The sequence below is a fragment of the Notolepis coatsorum genome (assembly GCF_963971535.1).
Source record: "Notolepis coatsorum genome assembly, chromosome: 9".
NCBI lineage: Eukaryota > Metazoa > Chordata > Actinopteri > Aulopiformes > Paralepididae > Notolepis > Notolepis coatsorum.
In genome coordinates, this window is record NC_140173.1 from 150,978,112 (window position 1) to 151,003,593 (window position 25,482).

At 42.5% G+C, this 25,482-nt stretch overlaps 1 protein-coding gene across 1 annotated transcript; it reads left to right on the plus strand.

Annotated features, from left to right (window-relative positions):
- Window positions 1–732: 732 nt before the first annotated feature.
- LOC311234816 (vesicle-associated membrane protein-associated protein A-like) lies at window positions 733–10,170 on the plus strand (the record flags this gene model as incomplete). Its single annotated transcript, XM_084322060.1, has 4 exons — window positions 733–790; window positions 7,470–7,622; window positions 9,219–9,322; window positions 10,081–10,170. 4 exons carry the CDS (start codon window positions 733–735, stop codon window positions 10,168–10,170), a joined length of 405 nt encoding a protein of 134 aa, XP_084178186.1.
- Between the last annotated feature and the right edge of the window lie 15,312 nt (window positions 10,171–25,482).

Below are 25,482 nucleotides of genomic sequence, written 5' to 3' on the forward strand. Positions count from 1 at the left end.
ACATCTCCATAAATGTTCAGGGGGGAGGGAATAAGTGCTTACCCTACAGACCCCAAGAAGTGCTGTATATTCTGTATTGTTTAATATAAATGCATTTTTTATTCCAATCCCGATTTGTATTTGAGATTCCCAAATCCCATCGGACTTGACTTCTTCGTGTCCCTCAATGAGTGTAATACCATCATCATCATCATCATCATCACCACGCTATGCATAAAATATACAGGTCCGCGGAGAGGCACGCTGAGGAGGCCGTGCAAACTGCAATGGAATATGGGGCATATCTCTCTCTTTACCTAATATTTTGATTCTATCCTGAAATCTTTGAGTTGGAAGGACAGTCTATATGCGTAATGGTAAAAAAAAAAAAAAAAAAAATTATAATTATATTTTTTTTTCAAAAAGGGCACTTTTTTGATGAGGCTCAAAAAGGCAGGTGCTCAGGCACCCCTTGGCCTCTATGTGTGCACGTGCCTGCCATGGGGCACTAACGGGACATTTTTGGTGATGGTGTGAAACCGTTACAACTTACAACTTGTTCAACAAGTTCTCCTTTTTGCTGGTCCTGAGCTGGGCCCACAGTTATTAAGTTAAAATAGGGTGGTTTCCTGTGGGGGAGCGAGGGACTGTGGATTCACTCGGCCAGACCTTGTTGGCGTCGGTTCATCACAGTCACTTAAAGGGGCTAGGATTTTCCACTTGTCAGTTGACTCCCTGATCCCTGCAGTTAAAATGTCAAAGTTGGAGCAGATCCTTATTCTCGACCCGCCCGTCTGCCTCAAATTTAAAGGTCAGTAGTGAATGCAATTACTTGATTACTTGACTCTCTTTTCAGACTCTTTTTGTACTCATAAACAGTACTGTACATTTGTAGATCTGGTGTGTCATAAATGTCTAGATGTAGCAGTACTGTCTACCTGTATGTCGTGTATGTCACATATGTTATGATGAATTGAAAATGGGGGACCCTGATGTAAACAAGACGAAAGTCTTTCTCTGGTCTGCATCCCCTTAACAATTGTGTGTATCGAGCCGTACTGTATTGTACCCATTCTGCAATCTGTTAATAACATTTTCAATCAATCAATCAATCAATCAATCAATCAATCAATCAATCAATCAATCAATCAATCAATCAATCAATGTGTGAAACGTGTAATTTGGTCCCAAGTCAACAATCACCTCGCGCTGTAGTGACGTGGATAACCGGCGTGGCGGCCTGTCATTCTAAAAAAAGAGTGTCGTTATGATGATAGTGAAAACTATAGGAGGACCAGAAGCAAAAGTTTCCCTCCTTCTTGTTGTCTGACTGCGCTCTAGATGTGGTGCAGAGTGTGCGATATTTGGGTCACAATATCACTGATGACGTGTGTGATGATGTTGATGTGCAGCGCCAGTGCTGCAGACTGTACACACAGGCTAATGTGTTGGCACGGAAATGTTATATGTGTACAGACGATGTGAAAATAAGCCTGTTCAGAGCCTATTGTACTCCATTTTATACTGCACACCTATGGTGTAATTATAGCACAGCAAACATTTAATAACTGCAGGTGGCATATAATGATGCATTTAGTCACCTCCTTAAGCTCCCAAGACGGACTAGTCGTGCAAGCTATATGTTTGTGACTAAAAATGTCCCCACCTTCCGTGCTCTGCTGAGGAAACTGATGTTCAAATGTATGTGTCGTTTATTAGAGTCAAAAAACAAGATAATAGGCGCCATTAGTGATGTAAAACGAAGTGATACAAGGTACTCCTCTGATCTGTGGAAACATTGGAACCGATGCCTTTATGTTTATTTTAATGTATTTTAATCTATGTTGTTGGCCTTGTTTCTTTTGTTATTGTATTCTTGTTGTTGTTTTGTATAATGTGTAATATGGACCTTGAGTCTGAAATAAAGTCTTCATCATTCATACAGTATACCGAACTCACGGGTGAGAGGACTGACGGGCCTCTTCATATCTGACCCCAGAGCGGGGGGAGCTCGCCTCACCTTTCATCCATGGGATAGTTGGCCATCCCAAAGATTCAGTCATTGATTCAGTGGATTTGGCTTGTAAAGCACCTGTGGTATTCGTGGAGGAGGTTGCAGCTGGCCTGAAGTCCAACTTTTTGAAGATATGATTTTATTATCTCATCTTTCAAACCTTTGTGTCTATACCTGGTGACAGCTGTCTCCCCTGCCCCATCTTCAGAATAGTTAACGATGCAACGGTAAATGGTGCATTTATATATAGCGCTTTTACCCAAAGTGCTTTACAATTTGTTCCTCACATTTGGCGGCGGCGACCGACCATGTGAGGTGCCGACCTGCTCATCGGACGTAGTTGGGTGTTAAGTGTCTTGCTCAAGGACACTTCGACACGCTGCCCGGGAGGAGCGGGAATCGAACCGGGAACCTCCGGATTACCAGACTACTGCACTATACCTCCTTAGCCACTGTCGCCCCTATATTTATTAACACGATTGCTTGTTGATTTGAAAACATCAAATGACGACGACTGAATTAGTTTGGTCTTTCTTCTTGACCAAAGGCTGCCTTTCTGTCATCGTCTACGAGTTACGAAAAAGACGTTTCAAAATAATATCTTGTTCTCGTGATGAGGGGAAGCCAAAATCATAATTGAAACTAATAAACTATTAAACCCAACCCTACAATGTTGTGAACTTGTGATCCAACCAAGTCGAGCAGCACTTGATTATCATTCTGCTCAGAGTTAGTCCACTTGGACGGGATACTAGAACACAAGACGGCCTGACAGTGTTTCTTCACCAGAGGCCTCTGCGATATGTATTATCACTGTAACTGAGGGGTACAATTCCCTGACTGTATTGATAAGTATGGTATTATTAAACCACTACCTTTTGTACTTTAACTTCTGGCCATCCAGTACATGATATAGATATGATGAACACTTTCCCACCTGATGAAACAAAGTCCACACAAATGTATAAATCGAATATTTTATATAGCAAAGGGTATATACAACGTTCACTTAATGACATTTATGATTTGAAATGCACTTGTATGGCAAATGAGTATTCGTAGGTAAATCAACATTGAATGTCCAATCTCTGGTTACGCAGGGAGCAAATATACAACCTGGTTCTTTAGGGAACTATAGCGATGGTACTTAAATGATTATAGCTGGATACACTAAGGAGGGGGGGGGGTCCCGCTGGTTGTAAGACAGTAGGGGGGGGGGGTTAGAAGAGCCGCTGGCGGTATCCCATCTGGCCGACGATTTCTTGGGAGAATTCAGAGTCCTGAACACGATGCCCACAGAACCTCGGTCCGCAGATGAATACAGCTGGACCCTCTGGTGGACGGTAGCTGCCGGTCCACAGATGAAGAGACGTGAGGCGACCTCACTCGGGGTAGAGCGCCGTCTCACCTGGACTCCTCTCCGGGGGGTAGTTCCAACACTCAGCAGTGTTGGCCGTTATCCATGGAATAATCAAAGCACCCAAAGCATGTAGATAATCCAAGCCGTGGAAGGCTCGCCGTCGTCCGGGTAAAGTAATCCAATGTACAGGTCCACTCGTCCTGGCCCGGAGCTCCTCGGATGCAAGCACCACACGTGGTCTGCCCAGCCTGGTTAAGACTCCAGATAACGTCAGGAACGATGGGGGTACTGCTCACTTTATAACTCTAACCGAACGATGCACCATACATAATAGACTATTATTAGCTTAATAGAAATACGTCCAACTCGACGGTATAGTGCCAAACTATGACAATTCAACTATTAATCCACACGATATCTCAATGCCTATTCTGAGGCCAAGTAGGCCTTACTGCACCACACGTGCGTCGTGGGTGAGGCTTCGCGTCTGTTACTAGGTTGGAGGGTAAAGAACTAATGGACTAAAAGAAAGTTCTACTTTACTTGCGCCATATATATATGCGCTGTGAACAAATAGTACCATTCGTATTTCGCCAGACGTATTCCTACGCGGAACCGGGCTTGCCACGACATGTTGGGCGGCACGATTGAACTTGAACCAAGGGGCATGGCTGCTGGCGCCAGGTTCTCGTCCAATGGTAGAATCAAACTATTATGGGCTGTTTAGTAGACTAAAGGGATATTCAGTGCATATTGTACAAGGAATATACAGGGGATATCAAACGATATACAAATACTATTAAATATATATCCATAAATAAATATATATATTCGGTTTAATCTGATCCTTCACAACAATCACGATACTAGTCACAGTATTGTAATAATATGAATTATGGTTATTCTTTACCTTTTTTTTCAACTGCAAATTATGTCTCCAATAGAAAATGTAAACATCCACAATAAACAAAACCTACATCATCTGTTTTATCCAATACGATTAGGTTTTTTCAGTATGTTTGCTTCATCCCGAAAATTTTTATTAAATATAAAGGTTTTAAATGTATCCTTTTATTTTGTATATCAATACTTGGTGTCACTGTATTGTGTTGATACGATATCGGCACGCTAAATATGTAAGGGATAATGTATAGCTACGAGGTCATTGTCGCAAAATAATTGACCGACACGGAGTTTAAAATACAGAGGCGCAGCGCCGAGGTGTTTTAAACGTCAGTGAAGGTCAATTATTTTGCGACAATGATCGAGTATAGCTATACATTATCCCGCTTATTACATGGCTAACTTACTAACAATATACCTAATTCATCGTCAAGACTAGATCAAATGCAGACGCAGTTGTTCTGTGGCTCTGTCAGCCCAAATAATGTGATTATTATTATCGCCGGCAGCCGGCAGGTCTGTGGTCTGATTGCATGACTGAGTGCAGCTGTGCATATGCTGAGCTGCACTGAGGCAGTGTGTCAGTGGGGCTTGATTGCGAACAGCTGCGCACAGCGGTCATTATTGTCCCACAGAGGTCCGTTATCGTGTGATAACGGACCTCTGACGCGCGCTATTGACCAATCACAAGCAAGCATTTCGGCGAATGTGAAAACGCCATGTAATAATGTGATATATTGTCACCCCGCCCCCCCCACCCCCCCCACCCCTAGTATCAACTAATGTTTTCCGTTTTATTTTTTTACCTGGGAAGTACAATGTTCGATGCAGAATAGACGTAGTTACCATACAATATACAATACTGTGCAGTGTACTAATATACAATACTATATAGTGCAAGGCAGAAATGGAGAAATGGGACGAGGTGCAATTTAGGTACAATTCACAGTAGGTGTACGAGTTGAAGTGCAAATCCTTTATCAATAAATATAAAGTGTAAGTGTGTTTGTGTGATCTAAAGTGTGGAGAGTGGGTGCTGCAGTGTGTTGTTTGTTTGAGTGAGTGTGTGCGTGTGGGTGTGTGTGCTGTGTGCATTTGATGGTTGTTGCATATTGTTTATTGTTCGTTTAGCAGCCTGATGGCCTGGGGATAGAAGCTTCTTCTGAGTCTTTCTGTGCTCGCCTTAAGACTCCGGTATCGCTTGCCTGACCGCAGCAGTTCAAAGAGGCAGTTGTTCGGGTGGCTCGAGTCCTTAATAATTCTCTTAGCCTTCCCCTTGCACCGCTTGTTGTAAATGTTCTGGAGGGTGGGAAGCCCCCCTCCAATTGTGCGTTCGGCTGAACGTGTCACTCTTTGTAGTCTGCTACGGTCTTGTGCAGTGCTATTCCCAAACCAGGAGGTGATGTTGCCGGTCAGGATGCTCTCTATTGTACATGAGTAGAAGTTCCTAAGGATCTTCTGACTGACTTGGAACTTCCTTAGGCGCCTGAGGAAGTAGAGGCGTTGTCGTGCCTTCTTCACAACACTGTCAATGTGTGTGGTCCATGTCAAGTCCTCGGATATGTAGGCTCCGAGGTACTTGAAACTGTTCACTCTCTCAACCGGTGCCCCGTCGATGCTGAGGGGGCTGTAGTCCTTGACCCCCGACCTCCTGAAGTCCACAATCATCTCTTTTGTTTTGCTGACGTTCAGGGAGAGGCAGTTCTCCTGACACCACTGTGACAGGTTCTCTACCTCTTCCAGGTAGGCCCTTTCGTCGTTGGCAGAGATCAGGCCCACCATTACTGTGTCATCAGCAAATTTGATGATGGTGTTGTTGTTCCGCTGTGCTACGCAGTCATGTGTGTACAGGGAGTAGAGGAGGGGGCTCAGAACACAGCCCTGGGGGGCCCCTATGTTGAGCGTGATGGATGAGGAGGTGCAGTTGCCGGCTCTTACCACCTGGGGTCTGCCCGTCAGGAAGTCCAAGACCCACTGGCACAGGTCATAGTTCAAGCCCAGGTCCCTGAGCTTGGCTATGAGTTTGGAGGGGACTATGGTATTGAATGCTGAGCTGTAGTCGATGAACAGCATTCTCACATAGTTCCCCTGCCTCTTGTCCAGGTGTGATGCTGCTGTGTGCAGCACATGGGCTATGGCGTCCTCCGTGGACCTGTTGGGGCGATATGCAAATTGCAGAGGGTCCAGGTTGATGGGGAGGGAGGAACAGATGTAGCCCTTCACTAGCTTCTCAAAGCACTTCATGGCTATGGAGGTGAGGGCTACAGGGCGGTAGTCGTTGAGGCAAGCGGGCGTAGATTTTTTGGGTACAGGGATGATGGTGGACTTCTTCAGACAGGTGGGGATGACAGCCTGTTCCAAGGACAGGTTGAAGATGTCAGTGAATACCGGGGCCAGTTGGTCGGCACAGACTTTTAGGACGCGGCCGGGGATGCCGTCCGGTCCTGCTGCCTTCCTGATATTCACTTTTTTAAAGATCCGTCTCACCTCATGCTCTGTTACCCTGAACACTGAGTCTCCATCAGCAGACCCCCCCCCCCCCCCCCCCCCATTGCCGTGGTTTGTAGGCTGGTGTTGTTATTCACAGCCTCAAACCTCGCATAGAAGGAATTGAGAACATTTGCTAAGGAGATGTCACTGTTCAGTTTGAGGGGGGTGCCTTTGTAATCTGTCATTGTTCTGAGGCCCTGCCACATGCCTCTAGAGTCAGCCTGTTCAAACTGAAGTTCAACTTTATCCCTGTAACGCCGTTTTGCCTCTATTACTGCTCTCCTGACGTTGTATCTTGCCATCTTGTGTTCTTCCATGTTGCCTGTCACCAGCCCGGTGTTGTATGCTGATGTGCGCACTTTCAGAGCCTCACGGACGGATTTGTCTACCCAGATCTTGCCAGGACAGCCCTTCTTTCTTCATCTCCTGTTCTGTGGTTCTTCTCCAGGTGGTTTTCGGTCTGCCCTCTCTTCCTCCTGCCCTGTGGGTTCCATGTCAGTGCCCGCTTTGTGATTGATTGATTTCTTCCGAGTGTGCCCCCCCCCCCCCCCCCCAGGGAGGCATAGCATTAAATATTGGATTTCCAACATGGTGTTCTTGTCTAGATCACCTCTTCAGAACGCGGCAGGACGACCACCGGGCTTCCTGAAGGGGCTCAATAATCCGTCTGGGGAAAACAAGATAATGAACGTGGTGTTTGTCTCGTTTGTGTTCGTAAACCAGGTCCCTTCACAGATGTAGTCGCTGCCGACCTCGAACTGCAGAACCCCTCTGACAGAAGAGTGTGCTTCAAGGTGAAGACGACGGCACCGTGGAGGTGCTACGTGCAGCCAAACATGGGCGCCATCGACCCCGGAGCTACCGTCACCGTCTCTGGTCAGTGTCTGCCTTTCAGACCTGGCCTGGGCCATATGACTTCGCGGTTTATTCATAACGTTATGCACATTTCACAACACAGCCAGCTGTCAGAAACTGTACATTGAGGGGGTTTGTGTTCCCAAATCATATTCAGAAAGTATCACAGAGACTTCTATTGACCAAGGAATTAGTTATTATTAGTAAGACACAACATTTCCGTAGCAATCCGAGGTGACATTGACCACCAGACTCTTTCTCTTAAGGCATTAACTGGGTTAATTAATATAAATGTTATATTGTAACTGTCTAGTTACACATTGCTTCCGAAACATGTATGTTCCAGGCTGCAATTAAAACTTTGAATCTGAGAGAGCTCTGGTCAGCGAAGCCAGCGATGCGAGCGATTATTATTGGTTTTTAATGGCAAACCAATTACATAATCCAACATGTGTAAAGGCACACACAACATATTCCAGTTAACGGTATATATTTTTAATGATTCGTTATGGCGTAATCAATACTTCCATAAATTGCGTTCGCGACCTCCATGTGTTGGGGGTATTCGTCAGAAAACTCGGATCCGGGATTCGGCTCCCATCCGTCGGGCAAGAACTGTGGGTTTTCAGCCTCTCTCTCTGGAGCTTAACGGAGTTTCCATTCCTGGCTAGAGGAGCTTGTCGCGGCTCATGCGCATGCGCGCGCTCGGCCAATCAGATAGGGGTCTGCAGAAATGGAGCTACGAAAAGTAGAGACGCGGGCCATATAATAAGATATTCCTTTATTGATCCCCTTGCGGGGGAAATTCAGGCAGCATGGGGGAGGGGGGCTGTACAGGTATGGGCAGCATGGTAATAGTAGAAGACTTAATGCAGCAGGCAATAGAATTATAAAATACAACAGTGAGAATCAGACCCGCTCCAACGAACGGAAATAATCACGTCATCTACTTGACTTGTTAGGGTTTTGAAAATGAGACATTGTCACCTTCTTAAAATAATGGCTCGAGTCATATTTTCAAGTTTCGAGAAAAAAATTATAAACTGGACCAAATATAGAATATATGATATTATTTATTAATCACCACTGGGTAGGAACAGCATGATTTTTTTCAATTAAGGATGTAGGCGATTTTACTAGAGGTGGCCAGCATCATAAATAGGTACAGGCAATAAGATGATAGTACAGTAGAAAAGTTTGAATAGGCAGTGTAAACAATATAATTAACTCTGAATATACGCATTAATATATACAAATATACACATCGGAGCAAGTAGGCAGTGTGCTCAAGGTGCAGATGAGTGTCTGTCTGCCCCATCAGTCAATGTTCTGATGCAGTACTGACTCACTAATGTCAGATAAAGTAGAAATTAGATTTTTAGACGGAACGTCTGCAGGCATAGGTTCTGTTTAGACGACCATAAATATCAAACGGTGACAGTGTCTGGTTCTCTGGAGCATTTAGGCCTAATTTGTTGTTGTTGTTGTTGTTGTTGTTGTTGTTGTTGTTGTTGTTGTTGTTGTTGTTGTTGTTGTTGTTGTTGTTGTTGTTTTTGTTTCAGATATGTCAGATATGGCTCAGATTGGGTTTAACATGGTGCTTTTCTCATTTTGCAGTAATGCTACAGCCTTTTGACTATGATCCCAATGAGAACGGTACACTCAAATTCAAGGTGCAGACCATCTTCGCTCCATCAGCCGCGTCCGACATGGACTCATTGGTAAGTCTATTCTTACAGGTTTGACAAACACACGAAGATATTTGATCAAACGTATTTCCCCGTTAGCCTGGAATTCGGATTCGGTTTGCGTTACTTCCATCTGCCTTAGACCCCTTTCTGTGGGCGGAAGTACTTGCCTTGACGGACAAACTCCTTCAGCCAATCAGCAAAGTAGTTTGATTGATTGATTGAAAAGTTTATTAACAGATTGTTAAGGGGATGCAGACCAGAGAAAGACTTTCGTCTTGTTTACATCAGGGTCCCCCATTTTCAATTCATCATAACATTTATGACATACATGACATACAGATAGACAGTACTGCTACATCTATACATTTATGACATATCAGATTTGCAAATACAGTACTGTTTGTGATACAAAAAGTGTCCAGAAAAAGAGTGTATATACATTTGACGTAGAAACTGTCCATTGGGGGAGGTTGGGTGGGTGGGGTGGGGTTGGGTGGGTGGGGGCTGTACATTGGAGGTGGGGGGGGTTGGGTAGGGGGGGGGGACACTGTACACAGTACATTGGAATACTGACAAAGCCATACTTGGTAATTTACTGTACAACTGGCTTAGGACATTTGTAGGGGCCAGTTTCGAATTGCAGTCTCCCGTAGGTGTTCTTTGAGAGTGCTTTTGAAAGTGGGTAGTGATTCACATTCCTTTACATACATGATGATCACACGTGTGTAGAGTCCAGCTGCTAGCAGTTTAGCTCGATGAATAACAGGCCCACTTCTCATCTCCACCAGTGGAAAGATGCAAAACCTGACGATCTCGTGGATTCCAACAATCTGGGATGTGTCTTCGAGCTGCCTTCTGAAAACGATAAGGTACAGTAAGAGTCACTGCAGCATGGAGAGAGAGGGAGGGAGGGAGGGAGGGAGGGAGGGAGGGAGGGAGGGAGGGAGGGAGGGAGGGAGGAGCCTGTAGCCGACACACCATCTCTATCTCAATAGCCTTGAACACATCCCAGCTTTACTTTCAAGGACCAGAAGAATAAGGGAGGGGCCAATTGGAAGACGTTGAGAAGGTCTTTTCAATAGAGAAAGTCTGCGAGTTTTGTTTTATTCGTCACATATAAGGTACATTATAGTGAAATGCTTGGACCCTCCGGAGGTTGTGTACTTCATACATTAAAAGAGTAAAAGACCAAGCACTATACAAGAAAATATACAATATACAAAACTAAAATACTCTTTTCTTGTTTAATTGTTGTTATTGAGTATTATTTCTGCTATAGCTTCACATAATATGGCCGTTTTATTCACCGCGGCTCGTTGCTTCGGGACTCGACACCGTTACTGCTTTGCCAGCGGCGACCTGTATTTCACGCCATAAACTACGGGAACCAATCGGTGGTTGCGTCCCGCCGCGGTGGCACAGAACGGCAGTCAGAGAACCCAGTCCCTGATTGGCTCCGATGGCATTGCAATTTCTGGAAATTGATGTGGATATGGGGATGGCCAGTCTCTATTGCCAAAGTAGATTATTGTGTTTTATTTTTTATCAAAAAAAAAAAAGTTTTACAAGAGACTGGCTTCTACTCATTCCAGGCAATTACTGGGCCTCTACTCCTGGTCAGGGGCGTGAGAACCAGTGTTGGGGGTGTTCAGGACGCGTGAATATTAAAGGCAACCTACTTGTGTTCAGCTTTTCTCTGATTGGCCACGACCCCCCTGCAAGGTCCCAAATTAAATGCATGAAGCGCGCAGCGAACGCGGCAGCAGAGTGTATAATGTTATTTCGCGGTGCATAATGTATAATGTTATTTCGCGGTGCATAATGTATAATGTTATTTTGCCCGTTTGGCTGCTGACTGATTAATAATAAGCTCTCTTTATTTCGCGGTGCATAATGTATAATGTTATTTTGCCCGTTTGGCTGCTGACTGATTAATAATAAGCTCTCTTTATTTCGCGGTGCATAATGTATAATGTTATTTTGCCCGTTTGGCTGCTGACTGATTAATAATAAGCTCTCTTTATTTCACGGAGCATAATGTATAATGTTATTTCGCGTTTGTAACGTCATAACATCGCTGGAGGCTGCTGACTGATTAATAATAAGCTCTCTTTATTTCGCTTCCATTCATTTTGGGGACGATGTTCAAATATCATACTTTTGAAGTATAAACAAACTATACTGCTGTGACGATTTTGAATAACATGTATTTACGCCCATACAATTTTTTAGATGAATGATTGTGGATATAATATAGAAAACACATCATTATGATATTGTCAGATGGCGTTGTCAGATGTGTAGAATTCACCTACTTACAATTATTTTCATATAAAATACAATGGTGAGTGAGAAATGTATGCCACGTCTCTCTGCCGCGTAAACAACACACAGAGCGGCGCGGCGCGGATAAGGGCGTGTGCTAGGGCGGTCACGTGGCCGTGTGGCCAATCAGGGAAACGCTGAACGAAAAGCTGAACACAAGTAGGTTGCCTTTAATATTCACACGTTCAAGACGGGGCAGTAAGCTAAGCTTTTTAATCCACCTGCCATAATGGCTGGTTGAATAAATTCACCAGACACTTGGATTAGAGTGGAACGAGTCAGGTTGTTGTTTACCTGTAAACAGTAGAGCAGATATACTTATTACCAGCCACAGACATTTCCTAGCATTTGTTGTTTAATTTCCCACTCTGGTTTTGGGTGCATTCTTACTCCTGTCCACCAGACGGCAGCAGATACTCGACCTAAAGCTGCCCTTCAGCTCTCTGCTCTTGAACTGGTTTAGAGAAAACAAGGAAGTGCAGAGTTACAAGACTGAGTATGTTGCTGATGGCTCTTGTGAAAATAAGATGAAAAATATATATATATATATAAATGTGGCATTATAATAGAGTGTCACGGTAGAATATTTCTTCTGTATATATATATATATAATATATACAGGATAAATATATATACAGGAGAAATATTCTACAGGAGAAATATTCTACAGGAGAAATATTCTACCGTGACACTATTATAATGCCACATTTGACTTTATTCCTATGTTCAAGAAAGTTTTAATTATAAGTAAATATATTTGTTATATATAATATATTTATATATATTAGTGTGTTTTGTCAAGAGTGAGTGAGTGTGCACGCACATACATGATCACACGTGTGTAGAGTCCAGCTGCTAGCAGTTTAGCGTGATGAATAACATGCCCACTTCTCGTCCCCACCAGTCGAAAGATGCAAAACCTGATGATCTCGTGGATTCCAACAATCTGGGATGTGTTTTCGAGCTGCCTTGTGAAAACGATGAAGTGGTAAGAGAAAAGAGTAAGAGTCACTGCAGCATGGAGAGAAAGGGAGGGAGGGAGGGAGAGAGGAGCCTGTAGCCGACACACCATCTCTATCTCAAGAGCCTTGAACAGATCCCAGCTTTACTTTCAAGGACCAGAAGAATAAGGGAGGGGCCAATTGCACCTTCATTTAAATTTGTCAGTGTAACTGCCAACATTCAAGTCAGGGCTTACAACCCTTTTTCTTTTCCACAATTGTCCCAAACTACAATTTTATTTGTCCCAAACTAAAGAACCTGGCAAAGCGTCTTGATAAGGAACACAAATTCTGAGTTCTGTATTTGTCTCGACATACTTGCTGTGGGTCGTCCAGCACTGGGAGGGTTAACTCCAAGTGTGGGAGGGGCGGTGATGGAAATCTGCACAAAACCGAAGGTATAAAGACTTTCGCTGAATACTCTGACTTGAAACAAGAACATAGAACACATACAGTGGTTCTCAACCTTTTTACACCAAGTACCACCTGAGAACGTAGCTGGCTCTCCAAGTACCACCATATGACCGACGTTAAGCATAAATCGATCAATAGAGACCGTATTAGATCCCCAATTATCATTGGCTACAACCCTGTTAAAAGATTTTCGAGATCGCCATATGATTGACGGAGCTAGAGCCCCGGGAGTCGGGGGTGGTAATGTGTACTTTTGCGTACTTTGGGGCACGCCTCACATATCGGCATGCAATTCGAGAACCGCTGAACGGATTCTGTCACCTGAAAGGGCAATCGACAGGCAACAAATAGGGCTTTAATTCTATCTATATATTGTATTAAAAGAAATGCACACCCGAGCCACTAGAGGTCGGCAAAGTGGCATAGCGAATCCTCCTCATGAGGGCCCTTGGATGTTAAGAGGTTACTGTTTTTATAGATTTTTTTTTGCCAAGAGTAAAGACCATAACCCTATCAAAACAGTAGTCAAAGTGTATATTTTCATTTTTACCGATGTTTTATACGATTTATCGGAAATACGAATTTATCAAAAAAATGCGAATTATATCTCTTTTATCGTAAAACCGCAAGGAAATGACTAAATCCAGATTCAACCCTGCCATTGGAAAGAGGAGCCTTTTTCCTATCCATAGATGTATGATTTGGCCATAATAAGGTCAAGGTCAAGTTCAAGGTCAAATATGAATTCATAATTAAAATCGATTATCATTTATTACTGTATCTACATATCCTTCTGTTTAATCATCTTCCCTTTATTCATTTGCTTAGATTTTTTTTACACTTGATCTCAATAAGGTGGTGAATGAGCTCAGTGAGCGACCTTGGTAATGGCACAATTGTAACATGGTGTTATTCACCGTCAAAGATGCAAAAATAAAATCATAATTTATATTCTCCTTTTCTTCATTACAATTTACTCAAGCCTAGTAACAGACACAATATTTCTGACACTGGAAATACATACCCCCAGGTCCCTAGATGTTCCTAGATACATTAGTCAGAAGAACATGCTAATTGACCTTGCAGAAGTGGAGCAATCTTCCATTTATTAAGGCATGTACCTTTAGGCAAATTTTTTGAAAATAGGGCTACCACTTAACAGGTTAAAATACAGTCTATTCAGCTATGCACAGTTCACGCAGGAGGCAAATGTATTCCTAATAACATTATTTATTGTTAACTTTTGTCAGACACAGCCACAATGTACAAAGGGGTAGTACTAGAACTATCAAACGCTTCCACACAATTCTCATACAATACAATTGAGAACATAATAACTAACATTCTCACATAGCAAGTGGGATAATTAAGAACAACTGTATTTCAGCAAATGTACTTAATTCAAACATACACACTCTCTCTCACACACAGTAAGAACATTAATAACAGAATAATAACCATCATTATCACACAGCAAATGAGAACATTTCACTCTCACCCTCACCCTCTCACTCACACTCACCCTCTCACTCACCCTCTCACTCTCACTCTCACTCTCACTCTCACTCTCACTCTCACTCTCACTCTCACTCTCACTCTCACTCTCACTCTCACTCTCACTCTCACTCACACTCACACTCACACTCACACTCACACTCTCACTCTCACTCTCACTCTCACTCTCACTCTCACTCACACTCACTCTCACACTCTCACATAAGAAGGGCAGGACTGGGGAAATAATTCAGGCTGGGAAATATAGTGTGAAATATAGCCCCAGTCAGGCCACCTTTTAAACGTTTTTTTTTTGTTTTGTTACAAAGACTTAATTTCCTGCATTCTGGTGCAGGACATTTTAAAATTGTACCCTTTAAATGCCAGTGTTTGTGATGGGCATCACAAATTATTGTAAAAAAAAAAAAAACACACACACACACACAAAAAGTGATTTTCTTTCAATATATCAAATGCAAAGTCGATTTTTCTGGGGGGGATTATTACAGGATAGGCATGTGTCAATGATTAGCAACAACACTGATTTTGATGGATTTTTTGTTTTTTGTAATGTCAGACAACTATTTTCAGAAAACTGAGAGTATTTAATTTTTTATCTGACATTACAAAAAAAAAATTAAATCTGGGGCTGAAGTTGAATAAAAGATTTATGACTGTTTAGACTGCATTACTCTCTGTCACACTCTGTGATCTCCTTGTTGTTCCCCACTTATCTAACTATCACGCCGCCGCAACTAGAAACACTGGCCTGGCCTGCTTCTAAATTCAGTGGGATGACTGCGGACAAAAAAAAGAGATTATAAAAAAAATTTATAAAAGAAAATTATAATAATTTTGTTTTCTTTTTTTCAAGGACCACCAGCAGGGGGCCCAAGTACCACCGGTGGTACGCGTACCACAGGTTAAGAACCGCTGCAGTAAGGTAAGTTCCATCCTATTATGTCGTTAAAATCAGAGTTGAGAGATTCTTTATAATAATTTGATTTTGCATTCCGAGTCAATATTTTACTTTTATTTCTAAGCTGTCTGTATGTTTCCCAGTTTTCAGGATTCTCACTCCTACAACATGTGGCCCAAGCCTTATATTTCTGCCTGAAGGTACTGATGAGGAGGACAGCAGTGATCCATGGAAGGTGACTACCCTCTACCTTGATAGTTTTGAACGGAGCATGTTTGTCGATAATTCCGGTTAGTTCCGAGTGAAGGAATTCCCAAGCTTCATGAACATTTGAGATGATTTGATATCGGTCCCTTAGATCATTAATGAATTCATCGACATTTATTTTTCTATCAATCATGCCTAATTTTTATAAATTCTGGGGGACGTTTGGGTAATTTGATTTTCCAAATGCAGAACACCACGCAATGGTCACTAAAGCAATCTGTATAACTGAATAATTTAACCGAATAATACTTGTGCACATCATTGTGAAGTGTGTAACTAAGAATTGTGTCGTGTAAATCTTTACATCTAAAGTAGTTTCACCCAGCTGACAGAGACTGGAGGCGTGGCCATTGTGCATGTGGCTTTTGTGTAGTTGAGTGGGCACTTGAGATACAGGTTTTTCTGTTAAATACCAGCTTTTTCTGTATATATATACATAAATAATATATATTTTATAGGTTATATGTAACGTTCGGGAGCCTATCCTCCTTAGGATAGTTTCCTACTGTCTACCTGGGTCACTTCTTGTTGTTATGGGTTCACCTTGTATGTCACCACTGATTTGCTGTCATCACTAATTGTCTGTCACACCTGGGTGCTGTCATTGGTTGTCAGACTGCTGTCACTCATTGACAGCGTGGAATGTTTGGTATGTGCCTATTTAACGTTTTGCTCTATCCTTTGTCATTTGCTAGAGCTTCACCTAAACTACGGACAAGATACAGAAGGAACAAGCACTGACCTAAAGTCTTTAGCACTGTACTTGCGTAATACTCTTATCCCTGGTAATAAACAGTACACCTGTTTTGGAAGAGTAAACCTATCTCTGTCTCGTTCTTCTTCGACAACTTGGAAGTCACTTACCCCGTTCGTAACAGTTATATAGATTATAGGTTATGGGTCATATAGCAGACCTGGGCAATTCCGGCCCACTTTCGGCCCTTTGGGCGTCCGTGTCCGGCCCGCGGTCAATTTTTACAATTGGAGATAATGAATATTGAGCAGAATTAAGTTCAAGTTATCATTGGTTCGGCCCTCCAACACAGTTCAGGTTTCTCATGTGGCCCTGTGTAAAAATGTATTGCCCACCCCTGTCATATAGGTTTAGTTACTGTCTCCACTTCCAATTCAGGAAAACATGGTTTCACATCACTTGCTGCACTAACGTCCCTCCAGACTGACAGCACTTCAGTGTTCTGAATATTGGTTTATTTTAGAGACAGGACTCTTGATTTAGAATTATGACTCAGTTGACAGAGTTTGACAGCAGCAGCACCTTGAATCCAAGTCTCTTCTCTTCTTTTCCAGAAGCAAAAAAACACCCTCATGTAGAGTTTGTCCTGGATGCGTAGGACTGAAGGAAGGACATGATGTTGTATGTTTGGATGTTTTGCAGATGTGTCTTCACCAACTTCGGTGTGGGGGGGGTTGGGGTGGGTATGAGGGAGGGGAAGGGGAAATGAAAGGGGAAGAAAAGAAGAAAAGATGGAAAATGTATAATACTGACAATTGGAAATGTATAAATCACTTTTCCTGCAATAAAAAAAAAAAAAAAAAAAAAAAAGTAAAATAATTCAGGAGTACAGTTTTGAGTAAAACATTGAACATTTTCCTTTTTTAAATTTTTTTTTGTAAAAAAGTTGCAGGATATTTTACGTTTTTTTTTTTATATTAAAATATATTAAATGTTTAAGAATTGTAAAGGAACGTGCTTCAGCCTATTCCTTTTTTCGGTCATTGAGTTTGGATTTTGTGTGTGAGCTTACTTTGAATATGTAAATTTGGGATTTGAAGTGAAGTCCACACAAGTGTGTTTTTGATTTGTTGTAAACAAAGACCAAAAAGAAACTATTCATTCATTAAAAAAAATAAATAAAGATAGGAGTGCGTCACCTTGTTTGTAGAGCTATAACTATATTCTATATTATAGCTATGGATACAATACTATGGCCCATTTGACATCAACTATCTATCGTTCAATATGTGAAAAAGAATACATTTATTCATCCATACGTTCCCGTGTTATACCGTGGTGAATATAAGTGATGATGATTTTAGTAATAGCCTTATACGTCAATTCTACTAAAAGTGTTGCCGTTTCTTGCCTGGACACGCTACTATTCCCAAACCAAATCTATATCATAGGTAAATGGTTTTAATAGTTTTCTTTCTTTTAATTCAGATGTTCATTCATATGTCACACGTCAGTCCAGGGACCTGCACATACCTTATTGTGGTACTTCTCTTAGGCAGTTCTCCGTGAGGTATAGAGGGTCCAGTCTGTGGAATGCAGCCGATCCTATGCTGAGGAAATCTCCATCTCTGCTTATTTATAAAGCAAACTACAAAAAAATGCTCATATCCAAAAAGTAGTAGATAGATAAATAGATCATACATGTAGGTATGCATTTGGTTATGTGGGTAGGTTTGTAGGCAGGTGGGTAGGTGGTTATGTATTATTATGTACATAGTACTATATTCCATGATGCCAGGTACCCAGGTGGGGTATCTCCCAGGCCTTTCTGTGTGGAGTTTGCATGTTCTCCCCGTGCTCGCAAGGGTTTCCCCCCCGATAAGATAAACCCAATGGAAAAACATGCACAACAACAGATCGCTAACGCTGTGGCGTCCTTGACGAAGACGGACAGGAGCACTTGGATTGGTCCCCTGGCGCGGCTCACGTTGACGCCTGTCTGCTCCCGGCTGCCCTTGGGGGGGAAGGACGACGGGATGGGTTAATCGCAGAGACGAATCGCATCAGCGATCCTACAGACAATGCATGCGTGTGTGTTCCGGTGTGTGTGTGTGTGTGTGTGTGTTGAGGATAATTGCCAATGCCAATTAAAGACCTCTGAGCAGGTCCTGCATTATTATTATTATACTCTGCGCAAGGCTGTTAAACTTGCCAAACGGACGTATGCTGACAAAATGGAGACACAAATGGCACAGAATGACACAAGAGGCTTATGGCGGGGACTGAGGACGATAACTGACTACAAAGTCAGCGCCCCCTCAATGGGGAGCGACGACGCCTCTCTCGCGGACAAACTCAACTCTTTCTACGCTCGGTTTGGTGCAAACAGTGACAACGCTAGCTCAACGGCTAGTGACGTCACTGGCGTGCCGGCTGTTGTGGAGGGGGGGGGGGGGGGGGGGGGGGGCATCCGCGGGGGGCGGGGACGCTCTCTCATTGACGGTACACAGTGTGAGAAGAGCATTTATGCAGGTGAACACCAGAAAGGCTGCTGGCCCAGATGGAATAACAGGACGCATACTTAAGTCCTGTGCTAACCAGCTAGCCCCTGTGTTCACCACCATATTTAATCGATCCCTGCGGAGTCAGTGGTCCCTGCCTGCTTCAAGATGTCTACCATTATCCCGGTACCAAAGAAATCCTCCCCAACAGGTCTCAATGACTACAGACCGGTGGCACTCACCTCTGTGGCCATGAAATGTTGTGAGAGGCTGGTCAAGGATCACATTTGTGCCTCCCTCCCCAGTGATATGGACCCTATGCAATTTGCATACAGGCCAAACAGGTCCACTGATGATGCGGTCTCCCAAGTACTGCACAGCACCCTCTCTCACCTGGACCGCCAGAAGGGGGGCTATGTGAGACTGTTGTTCATTGACTACAGCTCAGCGTTCAACACCATAGTCCCCACCAGACTGGTGGACAAGCTGATCGAGCTAGGTCTGAGCTCCGCCCTGAGCGCCTGGATACTGGACTTTCTGAGTGAAAGGCCCCAGGCGGTCAGGGTGGGGGGTCAGACCTCCAACACCATCACCCTGAGCATCGGGTCCCCCCAGGGCTGTGTTCTGAGCCCCCTGCTGTACTCACTATACACACATGACTGTGTGGCCAAGTTCAGCTCCAACTCCATAGTGAAGTTTGCGGACGACACAGTGGTGGTGGGGCTGATCTCGGACAACGACGAGAAGGCCTACCGGGAGGAGGTTGAGGTACTGGAACGCTGGTGCCAGGACAACAGCCTGCTCCTAAACATTGGTAAAACAAAGGAACTGATCGTGGATTATAGGAGAGGACAGCAGGACACACACACACACCACTGAGGATAAATGGGGCTACCGTGGACAGGGTGAGCAGCTTTAAGTACCTGGGGGTCCACATCTCAGAGGATCTGACATGGACAACACACATAGACTCAGTCGTAAAAAAGGCGAAGCAGCGCCTCTACCACCTGAGACAGTTAAGGAAGTTCAGAGTATCTGGGAAGATACTCCAGTCCTTCTACTCCGGAGCTGTAGAGAGCATCTTGACTGGAAACATCACTGCCTGGTATGGAAACAGCACGGCACAGGACAAGAAGGCCCTACAGAGAGTGGTGTGCTCAGCCGAGCGTACCACAGGTATTGCACTACCACCCCTGCAGGTTCTATACAACAAGAGGTGCAAATCCAGAGCCTGCAGAATAATGAAAGACCCTCACCACCCCAACAACAGCCTGTTCATGCTGCTGAGGTCGGGCAGATGCCTGCGAACACCAGCTACTAGGACAGAGAGACTTCGGCTCAGCTTCTTCCCCCAGGCCATCAGAGCCTTGAACACTGAACTCTCCACACACAAGCACACATGAGCACACACACGACACACACACTGTACACGCTCACACACTAGCAGCCACTTTAACATGGGCAAACACACACTCATGCTGCACACGCTCACACTTATGGCCACTTTACAAAAGGAAAGGTCACTTTAAGAATAGTATAGTATAACTTGAGATTGTAAAATATAGCATGTACATAAAGACCCAGTGCCTCATCCGTAGCTAACAGTGTATTGCACTACCACAGGACCTACCATGCTCTGTAAATAACTCATGTACATATACCGATATGCCCTACTCTGTTTACTTGTTTTATTGCACAATGTCGTTCTATTGGATTCTATTATATATTACTATTGTATTATGCACATCGTTGCGGGCAAGACCACCCGCATTTCATTGTATACTCGTATGCCGTGACAAATAAAACTCTAGACTTGACTTGACTATATGCATGTATGTACTATGTGTATGTTTGTATGTTTGTATCAGTGGAGGTTATTGCATGACTACTAGTGAGGCAGTGCTTCACTAGTATACAGACAAAACAATTTGTTTTATTATTATTAATATACATTACATATAATTTTATTCTTTTATTGGAAATGTTTTCCGCTGTGAAAAATAAATTGCAGTGAATTTTTTTCTTTTTTCAAGTGAATACACAGCTCCCAATCACTTACATTGGCTAGTGAAGCAACATTCCTTTGTGGCTTCACTAGCTAATGTAAGTGAATGGCAGCAAAATAGCACCTTTGATTGGACAGTAACTGGTCTAAGTGCACGCCCAGTGAAGTCGAACCTCACTCATTCATTTGAATGGGGCTTGAATGATTGACAGTTCTGACACTTTTTTACACCAATCAGAGAACACCATTTCCTATCCCATGCTTTGAGAGTGCTTGGAGAGACCTGTAGTCAGTAACATTACTGTGTAGGCAGTAGCACTGTAGGCTAAATGAAACTTTGCACCAAAGGACCGAAGTATATATCAGCAACATGGAGAGGACTTATGCATCTGGATCAGAAAAAAAGTTTAGTGTTTGTAAAAGCTTGCCAGACAATTTAGTTAGCTACCTTTAGCTTAGCTTATATTACATCACAATGATGATCACCAAGCTAACTGTAACACCGTGTTTAATGAGAAATGGTAGATTCAATACACCAAGCTAACTTACTGTACACAGTTGAGTGTTTAATGGGAGATGGTAGATTAAATACACCAAGCTAACTTTACACAGTGTTTAACCTGTTAATCTGTAGACAATTTTTTTTTGAAATTTCGCCTAAAGGTACATGCCTAAGTAAATGAAAGATTGCTCCACTTCTACAAGGTCAATTTGCATGTTCTTGGTATCTAGGAACATCTAGGGACCTGGGGGTATGTATTACCAGTGTCAGAAATATTGTGTCTGTTACTAGGCTTGAGTAAATTGTAATGAAGAAAGGGAGAATATAAATTATGATTTATTTTTGCATCTTTGACAGTGAATAATACCATGTTAAATCTGCGGGGTACGAGAAAATGCTCACTGAGCTCATTCACCACCTTATTGAGATCATGTGTACAGGAAATCTAAGCAAATGAATAAAGGGAAGATGAAACAGAAGGATTTGTAGATACAGTAATAAATGATAATCGATTTTAATTATAAATTCATATTTGACTTTGAACTTGACCTTATTATGGCCAAATCATACATCTATGGATAGGGAAAAGGCTCCTCTTTCCAATGGTAGGGCTAATCTGGATTTAGTCATTTCCTCACGGTTTTACGATAAAAGATATAATTAGCATTTTTCTGATAAATTCTTATTTTCGGTAAATCGTACAAAACATCGGTAAAAATGAAAATATACACGTTGACTGCTGTTTTGATACGGTTATACCCAACAATGTGGTATCAAGGGGACCAATACAGCTCAAAGATATTGTTTTCCCCCAAAATCCAGCGAACATGGCTTCAGTCTTCTGTTTGATATTATAAAAAAAAAATTATATGATGAATAAATGCCTCGTAGTTAAAGAAAGCTTGAATTTCTGACTTCTTTATTACATATTTTTTTAATCTCTCCCGTCCTCCCCAAATTTTTAACGCACCAGTCACCACTGACACACACAGTGGGGGATGTTTTAAAAATAAAATGTTTGCTTCACCAAAAGATTTGGTGAGCAGCCGCCACTGGTTTGTATTGACAGATATCTTTTGAATGTATTACTGGTATTTTTTAATATAATATATATTTTTGATTTTACAAAACAGGGGAAGTTCTCGATAAGCCTCTAGGCTTCTAAACTTCTCCTACACAATATGGTTATGTGTTATTTTTAACTTTTGTTTAACTCTTTGTGTTAATAAATAAATACAAAAATACAATACAAAATACAAATAGGCGCGTGCAGAGTCCAATAGGTGGAGCAAGACGCTTTGCCAGTAATCATATAACTGCTTTTTCCTTTGATGCCTCCAACACCTGGAACGTCCTCCGACTGACTCTGAAGCTGAAGGTGCTTCCTTCTCTTGCTGCCTTCAACCCTTTCACTGCCACACGACAAAGGGTTAAGCGTCTGTAGTGTGATAGTAAAGGGTTAACCTTCTTGTAGTGTGGTAGTGAAAGGGTTAAAAGTATGATCTCCGACCACCGTGTCGACTTGTAACTGATTTCTTTATTGTTTATTCTTATTTATTGTGCCTATATGGATGAAATTGCTGATAAACTATGTTACTTGTTTTGTAAGCTTGTCGTCTCTGTAAATTATAGGGTGACCTCAGTGTCTCACGAGTTGAAATAAAGGTTTGAAATGAAAAGGAAGCTAATAAATAAATAAGTGCATTTTTTATTTTTATTTGTACAAAACTTCCATTTGAGTGGAAATTGATGGAGAGAGAATCTACGCATATAGAAGATCTGAAGAGAAGAGAAAAAGAAGATGCATTTGGAAACACAACCTATTGGACTGAGTGGAGAACACTGGGTTGTGTCTTTGTGTCATAAAGGCCATCATTCTTCTCTGTAATAGAACACTCTTAGGCCATGGTTACACTGGGGTAAAACAGCAACGTTGTATTTTCGAATGATTACGTTTGCATGTCCAAGTTAAAAAGAAACGCCGTTTTGGCAGGAAAACGCGTTTTCCTATAGTGGCAACGCTGAAAGGGTGTTTTCGTTTTGGAAACTCGCCGAAACTCGCCGACAATGGTGCCATGTAATTTGCGCGAGCGGGATACGGAGCCGTTTCTTGCCCAACGTCCATGTGCAGTAGTAAACACCGACGCCAAATTCTCCCCCTGGCTGGACCTATACAGGATATCAGCTGCGTCCTCCTCAGATTGCCTGTAGCTGCGGCTAAACTAAGATCATGTGTTGTCAAGTTATTGTTATAAGGAACTCAGTCCAAACTACAACAGTCTGCATTCCCTTAACAATTGTTTGTATTGAGCCGTATTGTATTGTACCCATTCTGCAATCTGTTAAATAACGTTTACATCCATTAATTCTGCTAGCATTAACGTTACTACGCTGCTAGCCACAATGCTATACTGTTATAATGGCATATCCCAATCACGTTAGCACGTAAGCTAACAAAATCGGCGATATTTTTGTGAGACTAAACTCCGCTCTTGGTGGTCAATTGTGTTGATGTTAGTTTTGTTTCATCAACAAATCATCAACAAATGAGGCAGAACACACAGTGAATGTATCCGTTTTTGTTTATTGCACTTTATTTCTTGCTGAAAAATAAATGCTATGTTGCTAAATGGCTCATGTGAGGTATAAAGATGGTGGCTTTCTGAGATTTTGAGCAGGATGTTTTTAAACGGTAAACGGTACCCTATCCCCCCCCTCACAGTGAGCTGTGGTGTTCCACAAGGGAGCATACTAGGACCGCTACTATTCCTAATTTATGCAAATGACATGTCGTCAGCTTGTGACTGCAACTTGTTCCTGTTTGCGGACGACTCAGCCCTGCTGGTCTCTGACAAGAACAAGTTACAGGTTGAAAAAGCCCTCAGCTCGGAACTAGGCTAAATCTGCATATGGCTCGCCGACAACAAACTATCATTACACATGGGCAAAACAGAGTCCATTCTCTTCGGTTCAAATAACAAACTCAGCAAGACCGACGGCTTCTCAGTTATAGTGGGTGACAATATTGTCACAAGGAAAGATGAAATTACCTACCTGGGTTCCATCCTAGAGGCTAATCTTTTCTGTGACAAAATGGCATCCAATGTAATAAAAAAAGTCAACCAACGAACTCGATTCTTGTACCGGATCTCCTCTCTGGTAAACAAGAATACCCTGAAGACTCTGGCAGGAGCACTCATTCAAGGGTACTATGACTTTGCTTGCACCTCATCGTACTAAAGCACCTCAAAGGCACTAAAAGACTAATTACAAACATCTCAAAACAAACTAGTCAAGTTTCAAGTTTCAAGTTTCTTTAATAGTTGTCATACAGAAGTACAGAATACTTTTATACAAAATGCTTCTTACTGTTACGCTCCAGAGACTGTGCAAGACAAGATAAGTATGAAATAAAATAACATAGTATAGCATGTAAATTAGAAGTAAAAAAAAATGAGGTCACAGTGTTCAGTATAGACATATGTACAATGTTCGATGCAGAGTAGACGTAACTGAGTTACCATATAATATACAATACTGTGTAGTGTACTAATATACAATACTATATAGTGCAAGGCAGAAATAGGATGAGGTGCAATTTAGGTACAATTTACAGTAGGTGTACGAGTTGTAGTGCAAATCCTTTATCAATAAATATAAAGTGTGTTTGTGTGATCTAAAGTGTGGAGAGTGGGTGCTGCAGTGTGTTGTTTGTTTAAGTGAGTGTGTGCGTGTGGGTGTGTGTGCTGTGTGCATTTGATGGTTGTTGCATAGTGTTTATTGTTCGTTTAGCAGCCTGATGGCCTGGGGATAGAAGCTTCTTCTGAGTCTTTCTGTGCTCGCCTTAAGACTCCGGTATCGCTTGCCTGACCGCAGCAGTTCAAAGAGGCAGTTGTTCGGGTGGCTCGAGTCCTTAATAATTCTCTTAGCCTTCCCCTTGCACCGCTTGTTGTAAATGTTCTGGAGGGTGGGAAGCCCCCCTCCAATTGTGCGTTCGGCTGAACGTGTCACTCTTTGTAGTCTGCTACGGTCTTGTGCAGTGCTATTCCCAAACCAGGAGGTGATGTT